The sequence below is a fragment of the Nipponia nippon genome, unplaced genomic scaffold, assembly GCF_047370975.1.
Source record: "Nipponia nippon isolate SJK-2023a ecotype South Korea unplaced genomic scaffold, ASM4737097v1 scaffold_9, whole genome shotgun sequence".
NCBI lineage: Eukaryota > Metazoa > Chordata > Aves > Pelecaniformes > Threskiornithidae > Nipponia > Nipponia nippon.
Window position 1 is genome coordinate 17,215,205 of NW_028262413.1, and position 21,499 is coordinate 17,236,703.

A 21,499-nucleotide genomic window follows, 5' to 3' on the forward strand; every position below is an offset into this window, starting at 1 on the left:
AAACAGTTGAAGACCCAGAGAAGCTGCCCCGGAGCGGGGCACTGGGCACCGGGCCCTGGACATTTTGGGAGCATCATGGCTGCTTGGGCTTGTTTGGCTTTAAAGACATTTAAGTTGCATTTAAAGGCATTAAAGTCCTTGCTAAGTCCTTGCTTAATTGCCTTAAAGGCATTTACGCCCTTGCTGCAGGACGGCAAGCCCATGGGAGCAAAGCCCCCGGCCCTGGTGGGGCTGCGGGTGCTGCCAGTGGGGACAGTGGGGACACGGCTGCCCTGCCTGGGTGGCAGAGATGAGCAGGCTGCTGCCGGCACCTCCGGAGGTGACAGAGGGGACAGTCCCCCTATGCCAAGAGGAGCAGTTTGTCCCCATCTCTTAGGGCTCAGGGCGTCCTCCCGCCCTCAAGCGCTTCCAAGTGGACTTCGTGCTGGATGGCTGGAAGCTGGAGGAGCCTGCATGGGACCGGTGTCTCGGCAGGGGCTGCGGGAGCTGGGGGGCCCCAGGACCCCCCTCCAAACCCTGCAATGCTGTGAGGAGAAGCGGTGGGGTTACCCTGGGGCTCGTCCTCAGGTCCTTGGTTCCCGGTGCCACGCTTGGCAGGGAAGCGATTGAGCACAGAGATAACCCACCCTTCAGGTCTGCTGAGCAGCGCTTTGCTTCTGGCTTCTGTAAAGTTAATTGGTTTCGAGGTTCCAGGAACAAACGAAGGAGAAAAACCCACTCTCTTGACGTGCGGGATCATTGAATGCTCTCTGGCGAGTTATAATTGCAAATCATGTTTTGAAATCACATTAACCAATTAGTCCTTGTTGTTGTTGTGCCCTGCCACATGACAGCATGTGCTGCGAGGGACCCGGTGGTCAAGGGCGAGGGAGGGGGCCAGGAGCTGCCCCTTGCCACTGCCGGCTCCGGGCTCAGGCGCCACGCTGCTGGCATTGGGGGGCTTTTCCAGAGGGGGTGGCTGGGGGGAGGAAGGGTCCTGCCCTGGGCATGGCTTTGGGTAGGTGTCACCCCAGGGTCCCCCCATCCTGCGCTGCCGGCCGCAGGCATCCCTCTCCTCCTGCCACTGGCATTCCTGGCCCCTTTCATGCCTCACTTGCTCCCTGGTGATAGGGTCGGGGGGCAGCGGGGGTCTCAGAGCCACTGCCGGGTGCTGGGGCCGTGCCTGCGGGACGGCCGGCGCTGACGACCAGAGGCACTCACCGGTGTATTCCTGGCAAGGACAAGCACCGGGAGGCTTCTTGCTCGAGAGGCTGGGGTGGCAGCGTGGGGGGACACACTGCTTTGGATGCAGATCTAACCGTTATCTCCGCCACATCTTCCTGCCCTCTCCCCTCTTAGCCCTGGGAGCAGCGGGCAGTGGCAGGCAGCAGCAGGCAGCAGCAGGCAGCAGGCACAGAGGCCGGGCGAGGAAACGAAGCGTGGCAAGGAAAGCATGCTCCGGCCATGCACAACACCTGCTCCTTCATGGCTGGGTCCTGGCCGGCCTTGTCCCGTGCCGGGATGCTCTCGAGGCTGAGGGGTTTTATGGGCTCACTTTAATCTGCTCCATCTCCGAGCGTGGCCAAAGAACGAAAAATAGGGAAGGTTTTGGCTGGGGGGCTTGGTGAGAGGGCAAACTGGACAGGGGTGGGCTGTGGGCGAGTGCTGCCAGCACAGCACAGCCAGCACAGCGCTCAGCTCCCTGGCACCGGTGAGTCAGGATGCTGCTGGCAGGATGCGCCGTGCCGTGCCGCACTCCCCTGAAGGCTCCTCACATCTGGGAATCCAGCGTCAAACTTTCCAGCCGGCCAGAGAAAACCGCACGGCTGCAGTTTCACAATCCACTGGAGCCCAGGCACAGGCCTGACACCCCCAGAGCCGGTGGTGAGACTGCCCTGGGTTGTGCCGGGGAAGTACCGTCAGATGGGGGGTTAGGGGGGCCAAGAGGAGGGTCTTAGCCCACCCCTCTCCTGGGCAGCCCCTGGCTGCGGCGAGGGCACCGGTCCCCATGTTGGCTCCCCCCTGCGTGGCCAGCCTGGCTGCATGGGGCTGGAGCCGCTGTGTGCCAGCTGCAGGGTGCAGGGACCCTCTGGGCCAGGCTCTGGGATGTCTGGGGATGTCTTCGCTCCCTTTCCCTCCTCCTTCTCACTGCTTTGATTTTCTGCAAGGCTTCAGCTGGGCACAGTGGGGATGGCGTGGGCACCTCCTCTGCCCAGCTGGAAAGGGGGTAATGATGGAGAAGGGTGTCACACACCGCAGGACAAGAGAGGGGATGATAAAAAGGGGGCATGGCTTCATTTGTGCCAACAGGAGAAGGGGAAAGACAGCATTTGGAGGCTTGGAAGGAGCAGGCAGGCTCTGAGTTGCTGCCCACACCCCGGCCCCCCAGCATGCCCACCCTGCCAGCAGGGACTGTAGCCTGTGCCACTGGGCTGCGCTGCCTGTCCCCATCCCCAGCCACCTGTGCCGTGTTTACTTACAGGGCGGCAGCTCTTGGACTCCTTTAACAACCCCTAGCGAGACGCGCTGCCGCCCGTCCCCGGGGACGTCTCCACATCGGTGCCACGTGGCTGGTGCCCGCCTTTGCCAGGGCAGGGGAAGGGTTAAGCGGATGGCTTGAGCCCAGCCATGCCCGTGGCTCTGGGTGCCTCCGACTCCCCCCTCAGCACCCTGCCAAACCTGGCTGCCTCCGGTCCCCCGGCATGCCAGCCAGTGCTGGTTCAGCACTTACGCATGCTGCTGTTATTAGAAATTAGTTAATGGATGTCTCTGGCCAAAGGGGAAGCAGCAGTAACAGGAGCCGCGGGATTGCTGGGAGCGCGAGAGCAGAGATGTCGCTGAATATTTAACGTCCCACAACAGCCGGGCGAGAGGGTGCCACTGCTGCCGGCCAGGCAAGGGGAGGTTTTCCTCCTCCCAGCCCAATGGCAGTGCTCGCTGCCGGCTGGTGGAGACGTTTCCATCCCAGGCTGCCCAAGGCTTCCCGAGGATTTATGAAAGATATGCGTAACACAAATAAAGCCTTCCAGCAACGTGCGGAGCCGTCCTGCCAACGTGCGGCGGCTGCGCAGGGCTCGCTGCTCTGCGCGGGGAGGTGGGTGCATCAAGCCCCCGCCTCACTGTGGCATGGACCCCAAAGATTTTCTTCTGAAGTAAAAGCCAGGCAGGGCAGAGGAGCAAGGTGCCCTGCTGAGCAGGGCAGGAGGCGGTTTGGGGGTGACAGCCCTTTGGAAAGGGCAGGGAACCTGTGAGGACACTGCTGGTGGCTGGCCAGGAGCTCCTGGCTCTCCCTGCAGCGCATGGGATGCTCTTGGGAGAAGAAATTTCCTCTTTGGGGCACTTTCATGGGGATAGACCCCAAAATTTGGTCTCCATGAAAAAAGAGGTGTTTCAGCTCAAGCAGGGAAGTTTGATGGAGACCAGAGGAGGGGACCGGAGTGTCCCTCTGACTCTGGGTCACGTTGGGATGATCCCATGTGGATTGTTTGCTCCTAGTGTTCAGAGGTGCCAGGGCGGCCACTGCAGGGGCAGCAGGCACCCCTGCGCGGGGCAGCCAGCTGGGCTGGCTTAACGTTGGGGCGGCTTGAGCGTCCCAGGCCGGGGAGAGAAGCTGGCTGCGGGGGGAGCTGGGGAGGACCTTCCCCGGCTGTTGGGTGACTCTGCCCCTCGCTAAGAGGGGAGAAGGCCCAGTGCCCGCGCTCGACGCCTGCTGGATTTAGCCCTTCAGGTTAGATTACAGCAACTGTGACAGCCCCGTTGCTTTGAGCGCTGGCCACTGGCCTCTGGCAACAGCCCCTGGGTGCTCTGGGTAGTGATGCTCGGTGGGGTGGTGATACCCGGTGGGGTGGTGATACCCGGTGGGGTGGCGATGCCGGGTGGAGCGGTGATGCCCGGTGGGGCAGCAATACCTGGTGGGGTGGTGGTGCGCGGTGGGGCACCGATGCACGGTGGGGTGGCCATGCCCGGTGGGGCAGGGATGCTCGGTTAGGTACCGATGCCCAGTGGGGTGGGGATGCCCGGGGGGTGGCCATGCCCGACGAGGCACCGATGCCCAGCGGGGCGGCGATGCCCGGAGGGACGGCGAGAGCCGGTGGGGCGGCGGGCGGGGCCGGGCCGGGGCGGGGCCGGGGCGGGGCCGGGGCCGGGGCCGGGGCCGGGGCCGGGGCCGGGGCCGGGGCCGGGGTCCGGAGCGCTCCCTCCCTGCGGCCGGTCCCGCCCCGGCGCTGCCGGGCCGCGGAGATTGGGAGCCGCCAGGCTGGGGGCGGGCTCGGCTCCGGTTTAATCTCCGGCTCCGCCGGGATTACGGCCGCAGGATAGTCTCTAATCCGCGGGTCGGCGGGGCTGGCCACCGGGGGCTGCTCGCCCCAGTCCGCAGCAGAGGCACCGCCGGAGAGGGGGGCAGGTAAGTCCTTCCCGATTTCCCCGGTGGCGCTCACCCCCGTGCTTTTTGCCTTCTTCGGGAAAGTGGCTGAAGGCTGTCGAGGGCTTGGACCCCTCGCCTCCCCTTCGTTCCCCCCTACCCCATCCTACATCCCCCCCCGTCTCCCTTCGTCCCCCGCCCGGCCCTGCTCTCCTCTCGCAGCCCGGCGCTCCCCGCAATCCCCTGCTCCCTTCCTCCTCCTTTTCCTCCTCCTCCTCCTCCTCCTCCTCCCGGAGCCGGACAACTCCCCTCGCCGCCCCCCGGCAGCACCGCGGGAAGGCTCGGGGCTCCGGTAGCCCTGGCAGGTGGCAGCGCCCCCGGGCTGTTTGCTTTGCTTTTCTCCTGCCACTTCCCTCTCCAGCTGCTGAAACCCTCCCACGGGTGGGTAACAAATCCTGCGAGGGCAGAGCCCTGCCTTGCCGCCTTTCCACCCTAACGCCCAGGCAAAGCTCCTGCCCGCGGTGTGGTGCCCCAGCTTTGCTGATAATAATAATAATAATAATAACACCAACTCCCCAAACCCCTTTTTCTTTCCCTTTTTTCCGCTTTAATTTTTAATCGCCCGTGGGAACGACATATGTTTCTTAAGGCTGGAAGCGGTCGCGGCTGGGATCGGGTGTCAGGGTGCTGGGGCGAGGAGTGGTGCGTGGCGAGGGGCACGGACGGGGAGAGCGATGCCGGCTGCCAAGGGTGCTGCCAGGGCTCAGCTTGGCTGTGCGTGTGATGCTTCCCCAGGCTGGGGTATTTATAGAGCCTGTCTGGCTGGGACGGCGGTGCGAAAAGGCAGGCGGCACATTGCGTTCCTGCCAGCCATGCGTGTCCCATGTCAGCCGGCATGGTGGCCTGCTCTGCCCGGGGCAGCTTGCAAACATCCCGCCGGAGAGAAACCTTCCCCAAGAGGAAACTGAGGCACGGCAGGCGGCTGCTGGCCGCGGGCTCCCCATGCCGGTGGCTGGCTCTGTGGTGGCACAGGTGAGCCAGGGGACCCAGCAAGTCCCCAGCAGGTGGGATGGAGGGGAGGCAGAGCCCCGCTGCAGGGCTGAGCCCCGGCTGGCTGTGGAGGGCATGGCTGCGCCGAGCCGCTACGGAGGAGACAGGGAATTTTCCACTGGCGTTTGGATCCAGCCCAAGCTGAGCCGTTAGTCCTGCCCAGTCCCTGCTGCCGGCCATCAGCATGCGTTCGCCCCCCAGCTCCATGAGAGCACCCCAGAGAAAGCCATCCATGCCACACAACGCTGACCTGTCCCCTGGGGACCGAGCGCTGGCGTGCCCTGGCTCCGGTGGCCTGGGATGCTGGGGGGCAGTGGGGGCACCCCGGCTGGCCTGGGGGTGGGATGGGGGGTGCCGGCACCGTGGGGGAGCCTGGCCGAGGCACAAAGGGTCCCGCAGCGCCCGGCCGTGCTGCAGCTGTAATCACACGCCGGGGCCACAGCCACGGCAAACAAACAGGCACCGGCAGAGCCTATTTTCCTTGGCGCATGGGGATGGGGGGAAGGAGTGGGATCCCACGGGCTCCTTTGGAAATGCAGCCCTTGAGAAAACAGAGGCGGGTTGGGGATGGGACGGACCCCCCGTGCCCCTGGCCCTCCTCGCCATGTGGGTCTCGACTGCCACGTGCCTCCCCAGTCACTGACGCAGGTCTGGGGCTGGCTGGGTCCCCCGTCCTGGCAGGGGGACAGCCAGCGTGGTCCTGCTGTCCCCGGGCTGGGAAGGACACGCCAGGCTGGTGGGATAGCCCAACGGCGAGAGCGGCAGGGCCAGGAGCAGCGGTGGTCCTGGGGGCTTGGGCAGGTTGTGCCCCCTGTTTGGGATGGGGTGCTGTGCTGGGGGTGTCAAGGTGTTGGGAGGCACATGAGGCTGCAGCTGAGGCCAGTCCCTCCCGGTGTCCCTGGTGCTACCTGCAGCAAATGGCAGCTTGGATTTTTTGCCATCGATCCCTCGGTGTCATCCCACCAAGGCTGGGTGTGTTTTAGGGAGCGGGAACGCCTGGAAAGCATCTTGCTTCCAAGGTGAAACGCGTCTCCAGAGGTGCAGTAGAAAACCTAACGTGGTTTTCTCAGGTGTTACCTGCCCATCAGTTCCTGCAGTGCCACCATCCATGCCACCGTTCTCCCTGGGTGGCCCCGAGCTCCTGATGGTCAGTGCATTGTCCTTAAGTTTAAAGCAAAACCCAACATCGAGCCTAGAGCTGGCTGAGATGCTTTGGACTCTAGCTGCCGTCTCACCTGGCCTCCACCAGAGCCACACTGGGTGCCACCGGCCTCGTGCTGTGCCCACCCTGTCCCCATCCCTGTCCCCGTCCCCAGCTGCCTCTGCTGCCTGACTCGTCCCGCCATGGGCTCAGCCCCTTCCTTCCACACTGGGTTGTGTCAGCAGCAGCCCAGGCTGTCCGGGTGCTGGGCACAGCGACCCTTGCCTGGCCTCAGCTTCCCCACTGCTCTTCCCAGCTCACCTCGGTAGTGGTGCTTGGATGTGGGAGGACCTGGCGTGATGGTGGTGGCTGGTACCCATGCTGCAGCCCCATCCTGGGGTGCGCGGCTGGCAAGGAATTGCTGTGGCTGAGCTGCGCCACGACTCCAGCACTGGAAAATCTTCCCCATGCCCCCCCCTGTGATGTTTGGCTCCGCCACCCCCTTCCCTGTGATGCCTTTCCCCTCCCTGGTGTGTCCCAGACCCCTGCACATCCATTGCCGTGGGACGGTGCTGGGGCCAGTGGCCACAAGCCAGCCTAGCCGCCGGCACGCTCTGCCTGTGGGCACATCCCCGGGCTCAGGCAGAGCTGTCCCCGAAGACACGGGTGCTGCTTGTGCTCTTTGAGGGAAGACCCCAGGTGGACATGGCTCCCCACACAGTGCGGTGGGAACAGCCTGGAGCTGTGGGGGCAGATGTCGGTGCTGCCGGAGCCCTGCTAGCTGGGACAGCGGCTTCGAGAGCCGTTTGCTCCTTCTTGCTGCTGCCAATTCTGCCCTGGCTGGAGTGCCGGGGGCATTGGCTGGCCTGAGGCTGAGCCATGGTGTGGTATTTGGGGCTGAAACCCCAGGTCACCCCAGGGCTAGGTGAGCCCAGGAACGGTGACCACGCTGCCCAGCTTGTGGTGGGACCATGAGTGGGGCTGACTGGCACAGCTGTCTGGTGGGGCTATCTCATGAGGGTCTCCAGCAGGTCTATTTGGGGAGGGTCTACAGTGGGGCTGCCCAGAGGGGCTCTCCAGCTGTGCAGTGGGCAGGTTGTGCCCAATCGTCCCACCCCATGGCTGCTGGTGTCCCCATGCACATGGGGGTGCACCCCAGGGCCCTCACCCCAAAGGTGAGGTGCCCAGCCATGCCCCTGGGCAGCCGGATTTGCCCTTCTGGGTGCCCACTGCCCCCAGGGAAGGTGGGGCGATGGCACTGCCTTTGCTTGGCTGGGAGGTGGAGGGGGGAGAAATGCCATAGGTTTAAAAACAGGTTTGGGGTGCTAATTTTCAGAAGGCAGGTCGGGGGAAAGCCACGTCTGTGTGTGCTGGGGGGGAAGGACAGGCCGTCCTCCCGCAGCGTTGAGCTGGCTCTGCTCCCAGCGCCCGGGCTCCCAGGGCCACCCCGGGGTGGGTTCTCTGTGGAGGGGCAAGGGGAGGTGCAGGGGGGTCCCTGCTGCGTGTGCTTGCCCTGCTGGGGCCAGCTTCCCTGGGGAGGTGATGCCCACGGACCCCCGAGATTCGGGCTGTTGCCCCAGCTCTGCCCGTGCATCCCTGTGCCCATGGCGGTGCTGGGGGCTGACCAGGGACCCCAGGCTGGGGGTCACCCCATGCCCAGCAGCAGTGCAAGGGGTAACCCCAAGGCTGGGGGCTGATGGCAGTGGGGGACACAGCTGGCGTCCCTGCCTGCTTGCCCACATTGCCCGTCTCTCTGGGAGGGCTCTGTCACCAGCGCAGCCCCAGGGAACATGAGACCTCTGTGTGCCCAGCTCTGCTGAAACCCGAACAGCTGCCTGGGCAGGCGGGCACAGATGGGGGGGCCTTGCTGCCAGCCCCCCGGCACACGCTGGCGGCAGCGGAGTACCTGGCTGTGAGCACGCAGGCCGGCAGCTGTGGCAGGCTTGGTGCTAAAGCCGGATTACCACCCGGAATAGTCCCGCGGCCCCAGCTGGGGTGGATTAGCCAGGATTCATCTGCAGGGAGAGGAGATGGGGAGGGGGTCTCTGCCCTGCGGGGGTCCCCAGCCTGGAGGAGCACCAACCCGCTGCCAGGGAGACCTGGCTCCTTCATCCCCCACGGGTGAGAGCAGCAGGTGCCCATGGACGGGTGTCATGGGCTGTGGGGACAGAGTGGGTCGTCGCACCCCAGGCTGGCACTGCGTGGGCAGGCAGGGCTGGCAGGCGGCAGCTGCCAGTCCCCCTATGTGCCGTACTCCCGCCAGCACGCTGTGCTCCGGCGGGGACTGTGCTGTGCTAAGGCTTGACTGGGGGAACTGGCGCGGCACAAGGGCCGGGCTTTCCCGGGGTGATATGCATCCTCCTTGCCACGCTGCCGGGTGTGATAGACCCCCATCCGACATGTCCCACTGGCATTGCCAACAGAGCTCCTCTGCCCCGGCCCCCCTGCTCCTGGATGTGTCTCACTCCCAGCCGGAATTTTCTACCTTTTAAATAAAGTCTGGGTGGAAGCAAGGTGTCAAGCAGCAAGATGCAGCCCCTTCCAGGACCGGATCCCTTGCTGTGGTGCCCCAGCCCCTGGGGAAGGCTGGCAGGGGGCCGGGGTGAGCCCAGGGCTGCCCGCCTGCCTGCCAGGGCAGGGATTTGGGAGCCCTGCCGCCCCACACACGTGTCCCCATCCCAGCGAGGGGGGGCAGGCATCTGGGCTGGCTGGGACAGGGCGTACGAGGCCAAACGTAGTCTACCCTGGTGCGCAGACGTGGCCGGCGGGGAGGGTACGTGCGGCCCCATGCATACGGCTCAGCGTTCCCCGCGGGGGGGCTGCGGGACAGCACCGGGGCCTGGCTCGGGCTGCCTGGCCATGCCGGAGGGTTGGTGGAGTGTCCCCGGTGTCACCGAGCAGTGGGGCAGCAGGACCAGCTCCCAGGAGAGCTGGGGCTTGGGTAGGGAGAGGTTGGAGGTCTTGGTGCAGCGGGACCGTTACTGTCCTTGTCACCCGGGGCCGGCAGGCAGCGGAGAAGCGCATGCTGGGAAATCAGTACAGCTGGCTCAGCACCCCCAGGGACATGGCCCTGGGTGCCACAGTGGGAGGGTTCTGTGCCCATGCACGTGGCTGTGCGGGCGCTGGGGCTGGCAATCAGGAGGGGGATGATGGCGAGTGGCACATGGGCTGCCCAACGCGGCAGCGAGGATGGCAGCATCCCATCTGTGTGGCAGCACGGCAGCCCCGTGGTGGGCTAGGACTCTTGGGGCCGGCATGCAGTGGGAAGAGATCCCCGGGGAGATGCTCTTTGCCCAGAACGGAGGGTCCCTAGCTGAGGTGGGCACACAGGGACAGGGGTGAACCTGCCACCCCCAGCCCGGGGGGGATCCACGCCACCCCCCCGGGGCCATCCGCCGCTCCATGTATTTGCTGTTCTACCCAGCCTTATCGCAAGGCAAACAGCGGCAGGCAGGGCACGCTCTGCCCGATCGAAGCGTCTCCCGTTCCCTCCCCTTTCATCTCCCCCCCTTCCCTGGCCGCCACCGCTGGGAGACCCTGGCCGAGGGGCAAAGGCCGGGGCCAGCCGGGGAGGTGGTGACGAGCAGTGCCAGGGCTGTGCCAGGGCTGTGCCAGCGCTGCCCGGCGGGAGGAAGCGTCTGGGTGGCGGTGCTAAGCCCGGTGCATGCAAAATGAGCCTGGCCCTGCCGCTTGCTATTCCGAGAGGCGCTTGGGGGAAGAGGCTGGTATTTCCTGAGCCGCCCGGCGAGGTGTAATTATAACCTGGGAGAAGAAAGGGGCTGCAGAGGAGAGCGCCCAGCCTCCCCGGCGCCCGTGGGGAAGCGGGCAGGGGGAGTGGGGCAGCTCCTGCCCGCCACCGGTGGGATGCAGTGGAGCCCTGCCTGCGGGCAGTCCGTCGGGGCTGGGGGGGTTTGGGGAGGTGATGGAGCACTGGGGATCTGGTAGCCCCCCTCAAGCCCAGTGCTGGGAGCAGCGGGTTTGCCGATGCCCGCCCGCGGTAGCGGGAAGGCGCAGAGTTAACAGCAGCGTTTGGACGTGCTGGCAGCCTTGTTCGTGCCTGGATCTGGCCCAAGCAGAGGCCTAGCAGAGGGGATAAATCATCGCCCAGCACCCGCCCTGCGCTTCCCTCTCTTCCCCCACACGGCCGACCCTCCCTGCTCTGGTCCCCGCTGGCCTGCGCCCTGCCTCAGTTTCCCCACCAGGCTGGGTGCCGCAGGTGGGGTGGCCCAGCTGTGTGCCCCCCACCCCGGGCCAGCTTTAGGGTCTCGGCCCCCCCGGCACTGCTGGTAGCCGGCGCATGGCCTGGGATGACCCTGCCAGGTCTCCTCAGTGGCCTGGATGGGCAGGGACAGGCAGGGCAGCGGCTCAGGAACCCAGAGGTGCTGGCACCCATGCCCCGCTGTGGCATCCTTCTCCTGCGTGCCGGGGGGGGGGCTGCTGTCCGTGATGTCTCCCTGGCCTGGCAGTGCCATGGGAAGACTCGCCTGGTCCCCGGGGCCACCGATCCCCTGGGAGCATAAAGACTGGCACATCCCCTGCTCACCCTGCGGGGACCCCAGGCACTGGGGTGATGGGGCAGCAGCATCCTCCCGGGGTCAGGGACCACGCCGTATCCCGGCCAGCCCTCGTCTCGGGCCGGGTGGCATCGTCCTGTGGCCCTGGGGTGGAGACCCCAGGCCGGACAGGGAGGACCCCAGCCCCCTAGGGTGGCAGGGGGTGGTGGGGGACCCTGCCCTGGCTGCCAGCCTGCCCTAGAAAGCCACCCTGTGCCGTTTCCCAGCGGGGCGGGGAGGGCTGGGGCTTGCACAGAGGCGGCTTTGTGCAGTGTGCCAAGGTGTCCCGCGCTCGGCAGCCTGGCTGCCTTGCCCTGCCAAGGAGCTGTCTCCCGGCCCCGCGCTCTTTCCTGCTCCGTTTGTCCGGCCCTGACGTGCCCCCGAGCCCCCTGCCTTGGTGCCCTGGCAGCGCTGGCCCCAGGCGGCGGGATGTGGACTAGCCCTTCGCGCTGGGCAGTGCTTTACGTAACAGCGGTGGCTGGGGGGTCCCCGAGCTCCCCGCCTTGTCCCCAGCTGCCCTCCAAAACACCCCCGCTCGCCTGTCGGCGCCCATCTCTGGGAGGGGAAACTGAGGCACGGAGCCGAGAGCTGCAGGCAGGCGAGTGGAGGTGGGCAGGTGTCACGGACAGAGGCTCCGGGGCTGGTGCTGTGCTGCGGGCAGGGGAGCAGAGCAGCCCAGTGGGGTTGGCTGCGGGATGGCTGGCCAGGGAAGGGGACAGTCCCCACTGGGGACCCTCACGAGGCTGTCAGAGCTGGGGCGAGCTCCGTGGGGTGTTGCGTGCTGAGCAGGCGGAAGGGAGAAGTCCAGCCATGGTGATGCCCGGCCAGGCATTCCATCATCCCCAGGTGCCTGTCCCTCCAGTGCTGCTGGTGCTGAGCCTGACTCCAGCAGCCCCAGCGAGTGAGGGACCTGTAGGAGCTCCTGCCCAGAGCCAGGCCCCCATTTCCCACTTCTTGCAGAGCCCAAGGAGAGCCCGCAGCGAGCCCAGCCACCTCCCCGCCATGGATGCCACGGACGTGCCCCTCCAGGCCGAGATGGTGGAGCTGGTGCCCAACGGGAAGCACGCGGCCGCGCTCACTGCCTCCGCCATCCCCTCACTGGCAGGTGACAGGTAGAGGCATGGGGACAAGCGGGGGTGCCAGCGCCCCGGGGGGGTCCTCCTGGCTGCTCCCTGCCTGCGTGATGCCAGCCAGCACTGCCCAGGCACAGGGCAGGGCATGGTGGCCTCCGGCTTTCCTTCAGCCTCACCCTCCTCCCTCCGGTGGCCAGGTTTGAGGAGAACCAGTCCAGCACGGCGGAGATGGAGGAGTTCCTACCCCATGGCGCCGAGAAGAAGCAGACGCACTTCACTGATGTGAGTATCAGCACGGGCACCACGGTGGCGGCAGGACGGGGGCGGCTCCCGGTATGACCAGCGCGTCCCCTCCCCGTCGTGTCTCGTGTGTACAGTTTGAAGGAAAGACGTCTTTTGGGATGTCCGTCTTCAACCTGAGCAATGCCATCATGGGCAGCGGCATCCTGGGGCTGGCCTACGCCATGGCCAACACCGGCATCATCCTCTTTCTGTGAGTGCCACGTGCCCGCAGGGGCTCGGGTTGGGGGGGTCCGGGTGTAGGGGGCTTCTCCAAGGGGATCAGTGGGTGTCAGACGTGCAGGTGAGAAAGGCATCCCTGGCTTGGGGTGACGCAGGGACTAGTGTCCTGCTGCCTGAGCAATGCCCGTCCCTGGCATGAGCCTGCCTGCCACTGCCGGGTGCTGTGCCCCACTGGGGGGAGGAGGATGAGGATGAAGGCTTGACTTCCTTAATACAAGACCAGATTTGGTCCAAAAGGACGCAGGTGCTGGCTCCCCTCGGGTGTGGGGACACAGATCCACAGGGCTGGGGCAGCCCCATGGCTGTGGGGTGTCCACACCCTATGGCCCATCCGCCCCATGAGCACCCGGCCGGTGCCCAGGCGAGGGGCTGGGTGGCCTGCCAGGACGGCTGCCTGCAGGCAGAGCCTGCCCGCACGGGGTTTGCTCCACGGCTGGGTCCTAGCCCGCTGCTGTGACCTGCTGGTGATGGCACTGTCCTCCTGCAGCTTCCTCCTGACGGCGGTGGCCCTGCTTTCCAGCTACTCCATCCACCTGCTGCTCAAGTCCTCTGGCATCGTGGGTGAGTGCCGGGTCCCTGGTGGGGCTGTGCTGGGGGGTCCCCTCCTGACCCTCACCCCGCCATTGCTCCCCGTCCCACAGGTATACGCGCCTACGAGCAGCTGGGCTACCGAGCTTTCGGCACGCCGGGGAAGATGGCCGCAGCCATCGCCATCACGCTGCAGAACATTGGAGGTGAGGACGGGGCTCGGGGGGTCCTGGTGGGGCTGGGGAGGGACACGGGACCAGAGCACGCTGATACAGCACTCCCTCGCTCTGCCCCACAGCCATGTCCAGCTACCTGTACATTGTCAAATCTGAAGTGCCTCTCGTCATCCAAACCTTCCTCAACCTGGAGGAGAAGACCACGTGAGTGCCTCCTGCCCACGCTGCTTGCATGCCTTCCCCAGGCAGGCGCCTGGGCTTCGGCTCCAGCTGTGCAGCCCATGGCAGGGATTTAGTGCCATTAAGCCACTACTATTTTTGATAACCATCAGTGCTGAATAAGCCCCCAGGTGGGATTAAACCAGGCTGAACTTCCAATCCCTGCTCTTCACATCCCCTTGTGATCAGGCTTTCCTCCTTGAGCAGAGCCCAGCACTGCGGGGCAGAGGGGGGCTCTGGTTGGGAATGGCTTCCTGCCACGCCATGTCCATATCCCCACCCGGCTGTACAGGGGGTGAGAGCCGGGCAGATGCTGGGCAGAGCTGCCACGGGGACCTCCACCAGTCTGGGACTGGGCATCCCAGCTGCTGTGGGGTGCTCGACCACACGTGGGACCAGGGCTGGGCAGGGTTCCTGCCCTGCAGGTGGCCGGGGGCAGCTCCCTCCACCTGGGGCGTTGAGGACCTGGCTGAGCCTCCTTGCAGATGCTGGTACCCTTGTCTCCGCGTCCTCCTGCTGCCAGGCTGCCTGCTGACAAACATGTGCTGAGAACAGCAGTTCTCAGCCTGCCCTCAGCAGCTCTAGCCCTTAGGGGTGCACCACTATGGGGGTAGGCAGGACCCCAGCCCAGGGGCCCCCAGGGACGCTAGCCTCAGGGATCCCCAGGGATGCTAGCACAGCAGGGATGCCAGCCTCAGGGGATGCCAGCATCCCTGAGGAAGCCAGCTCAGGGGTCCAGGGATGCCAGCTCCAGGGTCCCTGGGGCTGCCAGGTCTAGGGTCCCCACGGATGGCAGACAGCCCCCCCCGATGGCTGCCTGTGCCTCCCGTGCCCCGGCAGAGTGGGGCGGTGAAAAGGCCATCTGCTTCCAGGGACTGGTACATGAACGGGAACTACCTGGTGATCCTGGTTTCCGTCACCATTATCCTGCCCCTGGCCCTCATGAAGCAGCTGGGTAAGTCAGGGGGTTGCTGTGTGCAGCACTGGGGTCCAGCACTCCAGGGCTCTCGCAGGGTGACGGTGTCAGCCTGGGGGTGGCGGGCAAGGAGGGGGCACCCAGCCAGCGTGGGGGTCCTGTCTGTGCCCACCAGCCACTCTCTTCCCTCCCCAGGCTACCTTGGCTACGCTAGCGGCTTCTCCCTCAGCTGTATGGGCTTCTTCCTCATCTCGGTGAGCACCTGCTGGCACATGCTGGTGGCTTGGGATGCCGAGCACCCCTTCTGCCAGTGTGCAGCAGGGACAGTGGGGACAGCAGGCGCTCCGGGCTGCGGAGACGCCGTGGCAGTGCTGTCACGCTGCTGGGTTATTTTCGGCTGAAGGAGCTGAGCGCCGGGGAAAGGGGAAGGGAGAGAGTGCCGAGGGGGGGAACCGCGCGCGCGGCCCCTCCACGTGCTGCCACCCTGCTGCCCACCCTTGCAGGGGCAGGCCAGGGGGCCAGCATTGCCATGGGGCACTGCTGGCAAAGGGTACCCCATACAGGGGACCCAAGAGGGGCACCCTCCTGCTGGGTGCAGTGCCGGCTCCGGCGGCTGGTGCTGGGGGGTGGTGGTGCTGGGTGCTGACCGTCCCTGTGTCCCCCACACCCCAGGTCATCTATAAGAAGTTCCAGATCCCCTGCCCGCTCCCTGAGCAGGGGGGGAACCTCACAGGCAGCCTCAACACCACCCCAGTCAGCACCAGCGACTATCAGAATGGCTACACTGTCCTCCAGGCCCCCGAGCAAAGCACCTGCACCCCCAGCTTCTTCACCCTGAACTCCCAGGTAGGGGCCCAGGATGCACCCCTGGGGCTCTGGGTGAGCCCCCACCCCGTACACCCCACGAAGGCGGGTGGTCCCGGTGCTGGTGGCACCCGCCAGCTTGGCCCCCGGCACTCAGCCACCCTTCTGTTGCGCAGACGGCGTACACCATCCCCATCATGGCCTTCGCCTTCGTCTGCCATCCCGAGGTCCTGCCCATCTACACTGAGCTGAAGGAGTGAGTCCTGGGTGGGGGCACCCACGGGAGGGGTGGGCTTTGTCTGGCTCCCACCCAAAGGCAGCACCCTCCAGGTGTGGGACCTGCACCGGGGCGTCGTGGGGATACGAGGGGATATGGTGGGTGATACGGCCCTGGGTGAGTGGGTGGTGAGTGATAGGACCTGGGATGGGTGATATCAATCCCAGGAAGTGGGTGATACAACCTGGAATGGGTGGATGGGTGGTGGGTGATGTCACACCTGGGAGACTGGTGATATGACCCAGCGTGGGTGGTTGGTGGTGGGTGATCCGACCCACCATGCAGCTCAGGGAGGGGGACACAGCCCCTCTCCACACAGCCCCCGTGCACCCCAGGGTGCTCCAGCATCACCCCTCCTTGCCGGGTGGGTGCTCGGTGCTGGTGGGTGCCATGGGAGCGGGGTGGGCTGGGCTGCAAGGGCCATGCTGAGCCCGTCATCTCCCGCAGGCCCTCCAAGAAGAAGATGCAGTGCATCTCCAACATCTCCATCATGGTCATGTACCTCATGTACTTCTTGGCCGCCCTCTTCGGCTACCTCACGTTCTACGGTGAGCCCTCTGGGAGGGGCTGGGGGCCCTGGCGGCACGCCGGCACCGGGGTGGTGGCGGTGCCAGGGCTGACCCAGTGGCTCCCTGCCGGTGCCCGCAGGCCGTGTGGAGTCGGAGCTGCTGCACACGTACAACAAGGTGGACCCCTTCGACGTGCTCATACTGTGTGTGCGGGTGGCCGTGCTGACGGCTGTCACTCTCACGGTCCCCATCGTCCTCTTCCCGGTGAGTGGCCCTGCAGGGATGCTGTGTGGCACTGCCACTCCTGGTTTCCACAGGGCTTTGGCACCAGGCTTTGAGAGGGGAAACTGAGGCAGTGGTGGGGCTGAAGCCTAGGGACAGGGTGGTGGGGATCAGCAGAGCTGCAGGGATTGGGGAATCGGACTGGCTGGGTGTCAGGGACAGGGCTGGGGCAGGGGTGATGGGGACTGGCAGGGCCATGGGGACAGGGCTGGAAAGGGATGACAGGGACCAGTGGTGCCATGGGGACAGGCCTGGGGCAGGGACAGGGGTGATGGGGACCAGCAGGACTGCGGGGACAGGGGATGGGCTGGGCCCTGGCTCCAAGGATGGAGCGTGACACCCTGTTCCCAGGTGCGCCGGGCCATCCAGCAGATGCTGTTCCAAGGGAAGGACTTTAGCTGGATCCGCCACATCACCATCGCCGTGGTCCTGCTGACCTTCATCAACCTCTTGGTCATCTTCGCCCCCTCCATCCTCGGCATCTTTGGCATGATCGGTGTGTGGCAGCGCCCCGCTCCTGTCCCTCCTCAGGCGCTGGGTATTGTGGGCAGCACGCCAGCCCCTGCCCCAGCCTGGTGCTTGGCTTTGCCTGACCCCCTTGTGCCTCAGTTTCCCCTTCTCACCGTGCCAGGACCAGGTGGCGTGTGGGGTGTCCCCCAGCCCCATCCCTGTCCCTGCAGGCTGGTTCCCGCGGTGCGGTGCCGGCTGCTTGCCACGCTGCCGGCTGGCACTTGCTCTTCCCCTGGGCATTTCCCTTGATCCCCCAAGCTGGGCTCCCCCCGCTCGGTGCCCGGCTCAATGCCAAGGCCCTGGCTGCAGGGGGGGCATGGGGACGGTGCCAGGACACGGTGTCCCTGGGTTCCTGGAAGGCTTTGCCAGGGCCGGGGGTGGGGGGGGACAGGACCTGGCCTGGCAGCGGGGCTGGCAGGGCTGAGCCATGGGGTGGGGGCCTCTGCCCCTCTGTCCCTGTCTGCCGCAGGTGCCACCTCCGCTCCCTGCCTCATCTTCATCTTCCCCGCCATCTTCTACATCCGCATCATGCCCAAGGACAAGGAGCCGCTGCGCTCCACCCCCAAAATCTTGGTAAGCATGGGGAGGGGGGACGTGGACAGGGACAAGGATGGGGGTCCTGGGGCTGGGCTGGGAGTCCTGTTGCCCTGGCTGTCCCTGACCCCCTGCCCTGTCCCCACAGGCTGCCTGCTTCGCCCTCCTCGGGGTGCTCTTCATGATCATGAGCTTGAGCTTCATCATCATTGACTGGGCCACGGGCGGGGGGAAGAGCGGTGGCAGCCACTAGCCAGCACCGGGTGCCCACGCCAACCTCCTCCCCACCCACCGGTGCCCCAAGGAAAGCCGGGCCTAGGCTCAGCCCCCGTGCCACAGCCCCACCTGGCTTCCCCGGGGACCCTCTGCTGCCACTGTCCATCACACGCGGTGGTGGTGGGGTGGGCGCAAGCCATGGCAGGCGCGGGGATCCTCCGACCTGTGCCCAGGATGGGGCAGCGAGCCTGGGGCAGGTGCTGTGCCCCCCACCCTGCTCTAGCGGGTATCCTCCCTGCTCCGCACCTCAGTTTCTCCATCTGTAAAATGGGGAGAATAATACTGCCCTACCTCACCGGGAGCTGGCTGTCAGCTGGAGCTCGTCTCTGCACACCCAGAGCCGTCGGCAGCGGGCACTGCCAGGGGCACAGGGCACTGCCCGCTGCGGGGGCTGAGGACCGGGGCACTTTCCTGGCCCCCCCAAACAGCACCGAGAGCCCTGATGAACAGTGTCCGTGGGGAGCTGGGGTCCGGCAGGGTGGCCGGACCCCTGGCAGCACCCATGCCCAAGCCACCCACCCTCTTCCCCTGCTGTTCCCCTGTCCCCAGCGAGATGCCACCCCACTGCCCTGGCATCATGGGGGCACCCCGGCCCCATGGGCAAGTGTGGTCCTGCCACCACGGCTGGCGGTACCCAGCCCGCTGCTCTTGAGCCCGCCGGGGGAACGGTTGGCTTACGGTACCTGCGGACGGGACCCCGGTGACCCCCAGGCCATGCTTGGGGCCCGGCCGCATTGCTTTGGGGAGGTGGCACACCCGCCGGGGGCTTGGCGCCCGCTGGCATCCTGCACGTGCTGCGGCTTGGCTGGCTGGGGCCTGGCCCCCCGAGGGGCGCAGGTGGGGGGTGCGGGGGGCTGGGGGCCAGCGCTCGCCGGGGGCCAGCTTGGGGCACCAGAGCCACCCCCCTTGTCTGTGTGCCCAGATGCCAGGGTGATGGGCACCCCCGAACCCAAGCTGGCCCTGCTTGCCTTGCACCCAGGGCCAGCCCCCAGGCCCTTGCAGCCCTCTCGCACTCACCCATCCATCCACCCACCCATCTATCCATCCATCCATGCCGCCGGGATACCCCACACCATGCCAAAACCCGGAGAGCGGTTCTCCCACCCCCCGCCTCCCTTCCCAGCGTGGGGGGGGATCAGCCCGGCAGGGTGGGCAGCACGGGGGGGCTGTCCTGCCGTGAAGTACATAAGAGACGTATTTTTTTACTGGGGTGGTGGAGGCTGGGATGCTTTTTATAAATACTGTATATAAGAGTAGATCTTTTTTTAATGTGTTGTGTTGCTCTGGGTAGCTCTGTATAATGTACATATCTATATGGGGCGGAGGAAGGGGGCCGCGACCTGGTGCCGGTGAGGGGCTCAGCGGACCCTCGCCATGGCCCCGGGGCTGCCGGCTGCAGCGTGGCCCCAGCATCCCTGTCCCCAGCCTGGCTGCCCCGTGGCCACCCCTGCGCCATGTTGAGGGGGTGACGCTTTTAAATTATCCGTGGGGGCGATGTCTGCTGGCGAGGAGGCCGGCCGGCGAAGCCTCTGGCAGTGAGAATAAAGATGTGAATGTGCCCAGGTCTCGGGCGTCACTGGGGTGGGCGAGGAGCTGGCATGCAGGCTGGCACCCAGCACGCAGCGTCCCGGGACAGCACGGACATACAGACATGCGTGCACATGGATGCACAGACGTACGTGGGGACAGCAGGGATATATGGACGTGCATGCGCAGGGTCAGTGCGTGCAGATGCACAGGTGTACAGCAGGATGGCACAGACACAGGGGCACACATGCGCAGCGTCAGTGCACGTGGATGCACAGTGGGACAGCACGGACATACAGACACATGCATGTGGATGCATAGGCGTACATGGGGACAGCATGGACATACAGACGTGTGCACAGGGTCAGTGTTCTCATGCACAGACATACATGGGGACAGCGCGGACATACGGACACACACAGGATCAGTGCATGCGCATGCACAGGCATATATGGGGCAGCACGGACATATGGACATGGATGCACAGACATACATGGGGACAGCACAGACATACGGACACATGCACAGGATCAGTGCACGTGCATGCACAGACGTATATGGGGGCAGCATGGACATATGGACATGGATGCACAGACATACGTGGGGACAGCACGGACATACGGACACACGCACAGGATCAGCGCACGCGCATGCACAGACGTATATGGGGACAGCGTGGCCATAGGGATGCTCCCACGCACCCACCGGGACAGACGGACACGCAGGGGGACGCCCGCCGGGAGGCAGGCACGGGGACGCGGGGGCAGCGGGCCCACGGGGACACGGACGTGGGTGGGGCAGGGCTCCGCGGGCGCGAGGGGGCGCTGCGCTCCCACGCACGGGTCCGGCCCGCGGGAGAACCCGCCGGAGGTGGCCGGCCCGGGGCCGCGGCACCCCGGGGGAGCGGGACCCCCGGGGGAACGGGGACTCCCGTGGGAGTGGGACACCTGTGGGAGCAGGACCCCCGGGGGAACGGGGACTCCCGTGGGAGCTGGGCCCCTGGGGAGTGGGATCCCGTGCCCCCCTGGGGGCAGCCCCAAGCCCCCCAGCCCTCTCCCACGACTCGGCATAGAGTGGGGGTGAGCCCACCCCGGGCCCCTCTCTCCCCCTGCCCACGGGCACGGGGCTTTACTCCAGCCGGCCCCAGGCCCGGGCACAGCTCCAGCTCGTTAGCGAAGCCTTATTAGCACCGCGGCCCGCTCCCACGGGAACAGCCCTGCTCCCTCCACGCTGAGCCCGTGGGCGCTGTCCCACGGACCCCCACGGCTGGGCTGCGTGGGAGGATGCTGCACCCCTTCCCCTGGCACGGCGGCTTCTAGAGCGGAGCAGCCCTCGCTGCCCCCCGCCCGGCGTGGTGGGTGCCGGCTCGGGGGGGTGAGGAGGGGCTGGGGGGCCCAGGCGGGCGGCGAGGCTCTGCCGTGGGGCTGGCGTGGAGCTGGGGCGGCTTCCTGGGCACGGGCCAGGCCTGCGGGGCAGCTGGCACAGCCGGGCACCCTCCTCGGGCTGCCTGGGGGGTCCAGTTCCCAAGGGAGCCGCCCTGGGAGCCGGGAGGGGGGCAAGCGCCAGGGGCACCCCCTGCCCTGGGCGAGAGATGCAGGGTGCCCCATCCAGCCCTGTCCCATCCTGCCCCATCCCTTGTTGCAGACACCCCCAGCCCTGGCACCCACCTCCCTCCTCCGCCAACGTGGCAGGCGGGTCCCCGACGGCTGAGCCACCACCCTGTGACACCGTGGCCCCACAGAAGGCGGCCCTGAGACGCAGCATCCCCCCACACCACTGGCCCCGGGGCTGCACCCACCTCTCTGCACCCAAAGGACCCCAGGGCTGAAGTCCAGCACCCAGACTCCAACTCCCTCCACCCGCCCGTCCCGGGGCACAGCGTGGCCAGTGCCCGCCGGTCCCGGGGCACGCTGCGGCCCATGCCCGCCGGTCCCGGGGCACACCGTGGCCAGTGCCCGCCGGCCCCGGGCACACTGCAGCCCCGCGCCCGCCGGTCCCGGCGCACACCGTGTTCCACCGCACGCCGGTACCCGGAGCTGCCGCGTGGGGGCCCCCCCCCGCCACTCAGGGATGAGGCCCCGCCCCCTCTGCCACTGGAGGCCCCGCCCCTTCTCATCCGGCCCCGCCTCCCGCCTTGCCCCGGCCCCGCCCTGCCGTCCGCCGGGCCCCACCCCATGTCCCCGCCCCTTTCCTTCCCATAGCCGCGCCCCCAGCCCGGCCCATGGCCACGCCCCCGGCCCCGCCCTGCCGCCGGCCCGGCCCC

At 66.5% G+C, this 21,499-nt stretch overlaps 1 protein-coding gene across 3 annotated transcripts; it reads left to right on the forward strand.

The window, feature by feature from the left end:
* The first annotated feature begins 4,151 nt into the window (after window positions 1-4,151).
* Window positions 4,152-19,267, forward strand: SLC38A3 (solute carrier family 38 member 3). Of its 3 annotated transcripts, none has more exons than XM_087744596.1 (16): window positions 4,152-4,381; window positions 12,044-12,195; window positions 12,354-12,438; window positions 12,534-12,649; window positions 13,166-13,239; window positions 13,320-13,412; window positions 13,505-13,586; window positions 14,474-14,556; window positions 14,713-14,771; window positions 15,190-15,363; window positions 15,498-15,577; window positions 16,046-16,146; window positions 16,247-16,371; window positions 16,741-16,885; window positions 17,369-17,472; window positions 17,582-19,267. In XM_087744596.1, exons 2-16 carry the CDS (start codon window positions 12,086-12,088, stop codon window positions 17,684-17,686), a joined length of 1,536 nt encoding a protein of 511 aa, XP_087600722.1. In that variant the 5' UTR covers window positions 4,152-4,381; window positions 12,044-12,085; the 3' UTR covers window positions 17,687-19,267. The 3 variants fall into 3 exon arrangements, with proteins under 3 accessions (XP_087600722.1, XP_087600721.1, XP_087600720.1); XM_087744594.1 differs by lacking the exon at window positions 4,152-4,381 and adding an exon at window positions 5,191-5,371; XM_087744595.1 differs by lacking the exons at window positions 4,152-4,381; window positions 16,741-16,885 and adding an exon at window positions 5,183-5,371.
* The last annotated feature ends 2,232 nt before the right edge of the window (window positions 19,268-21,499 follow it).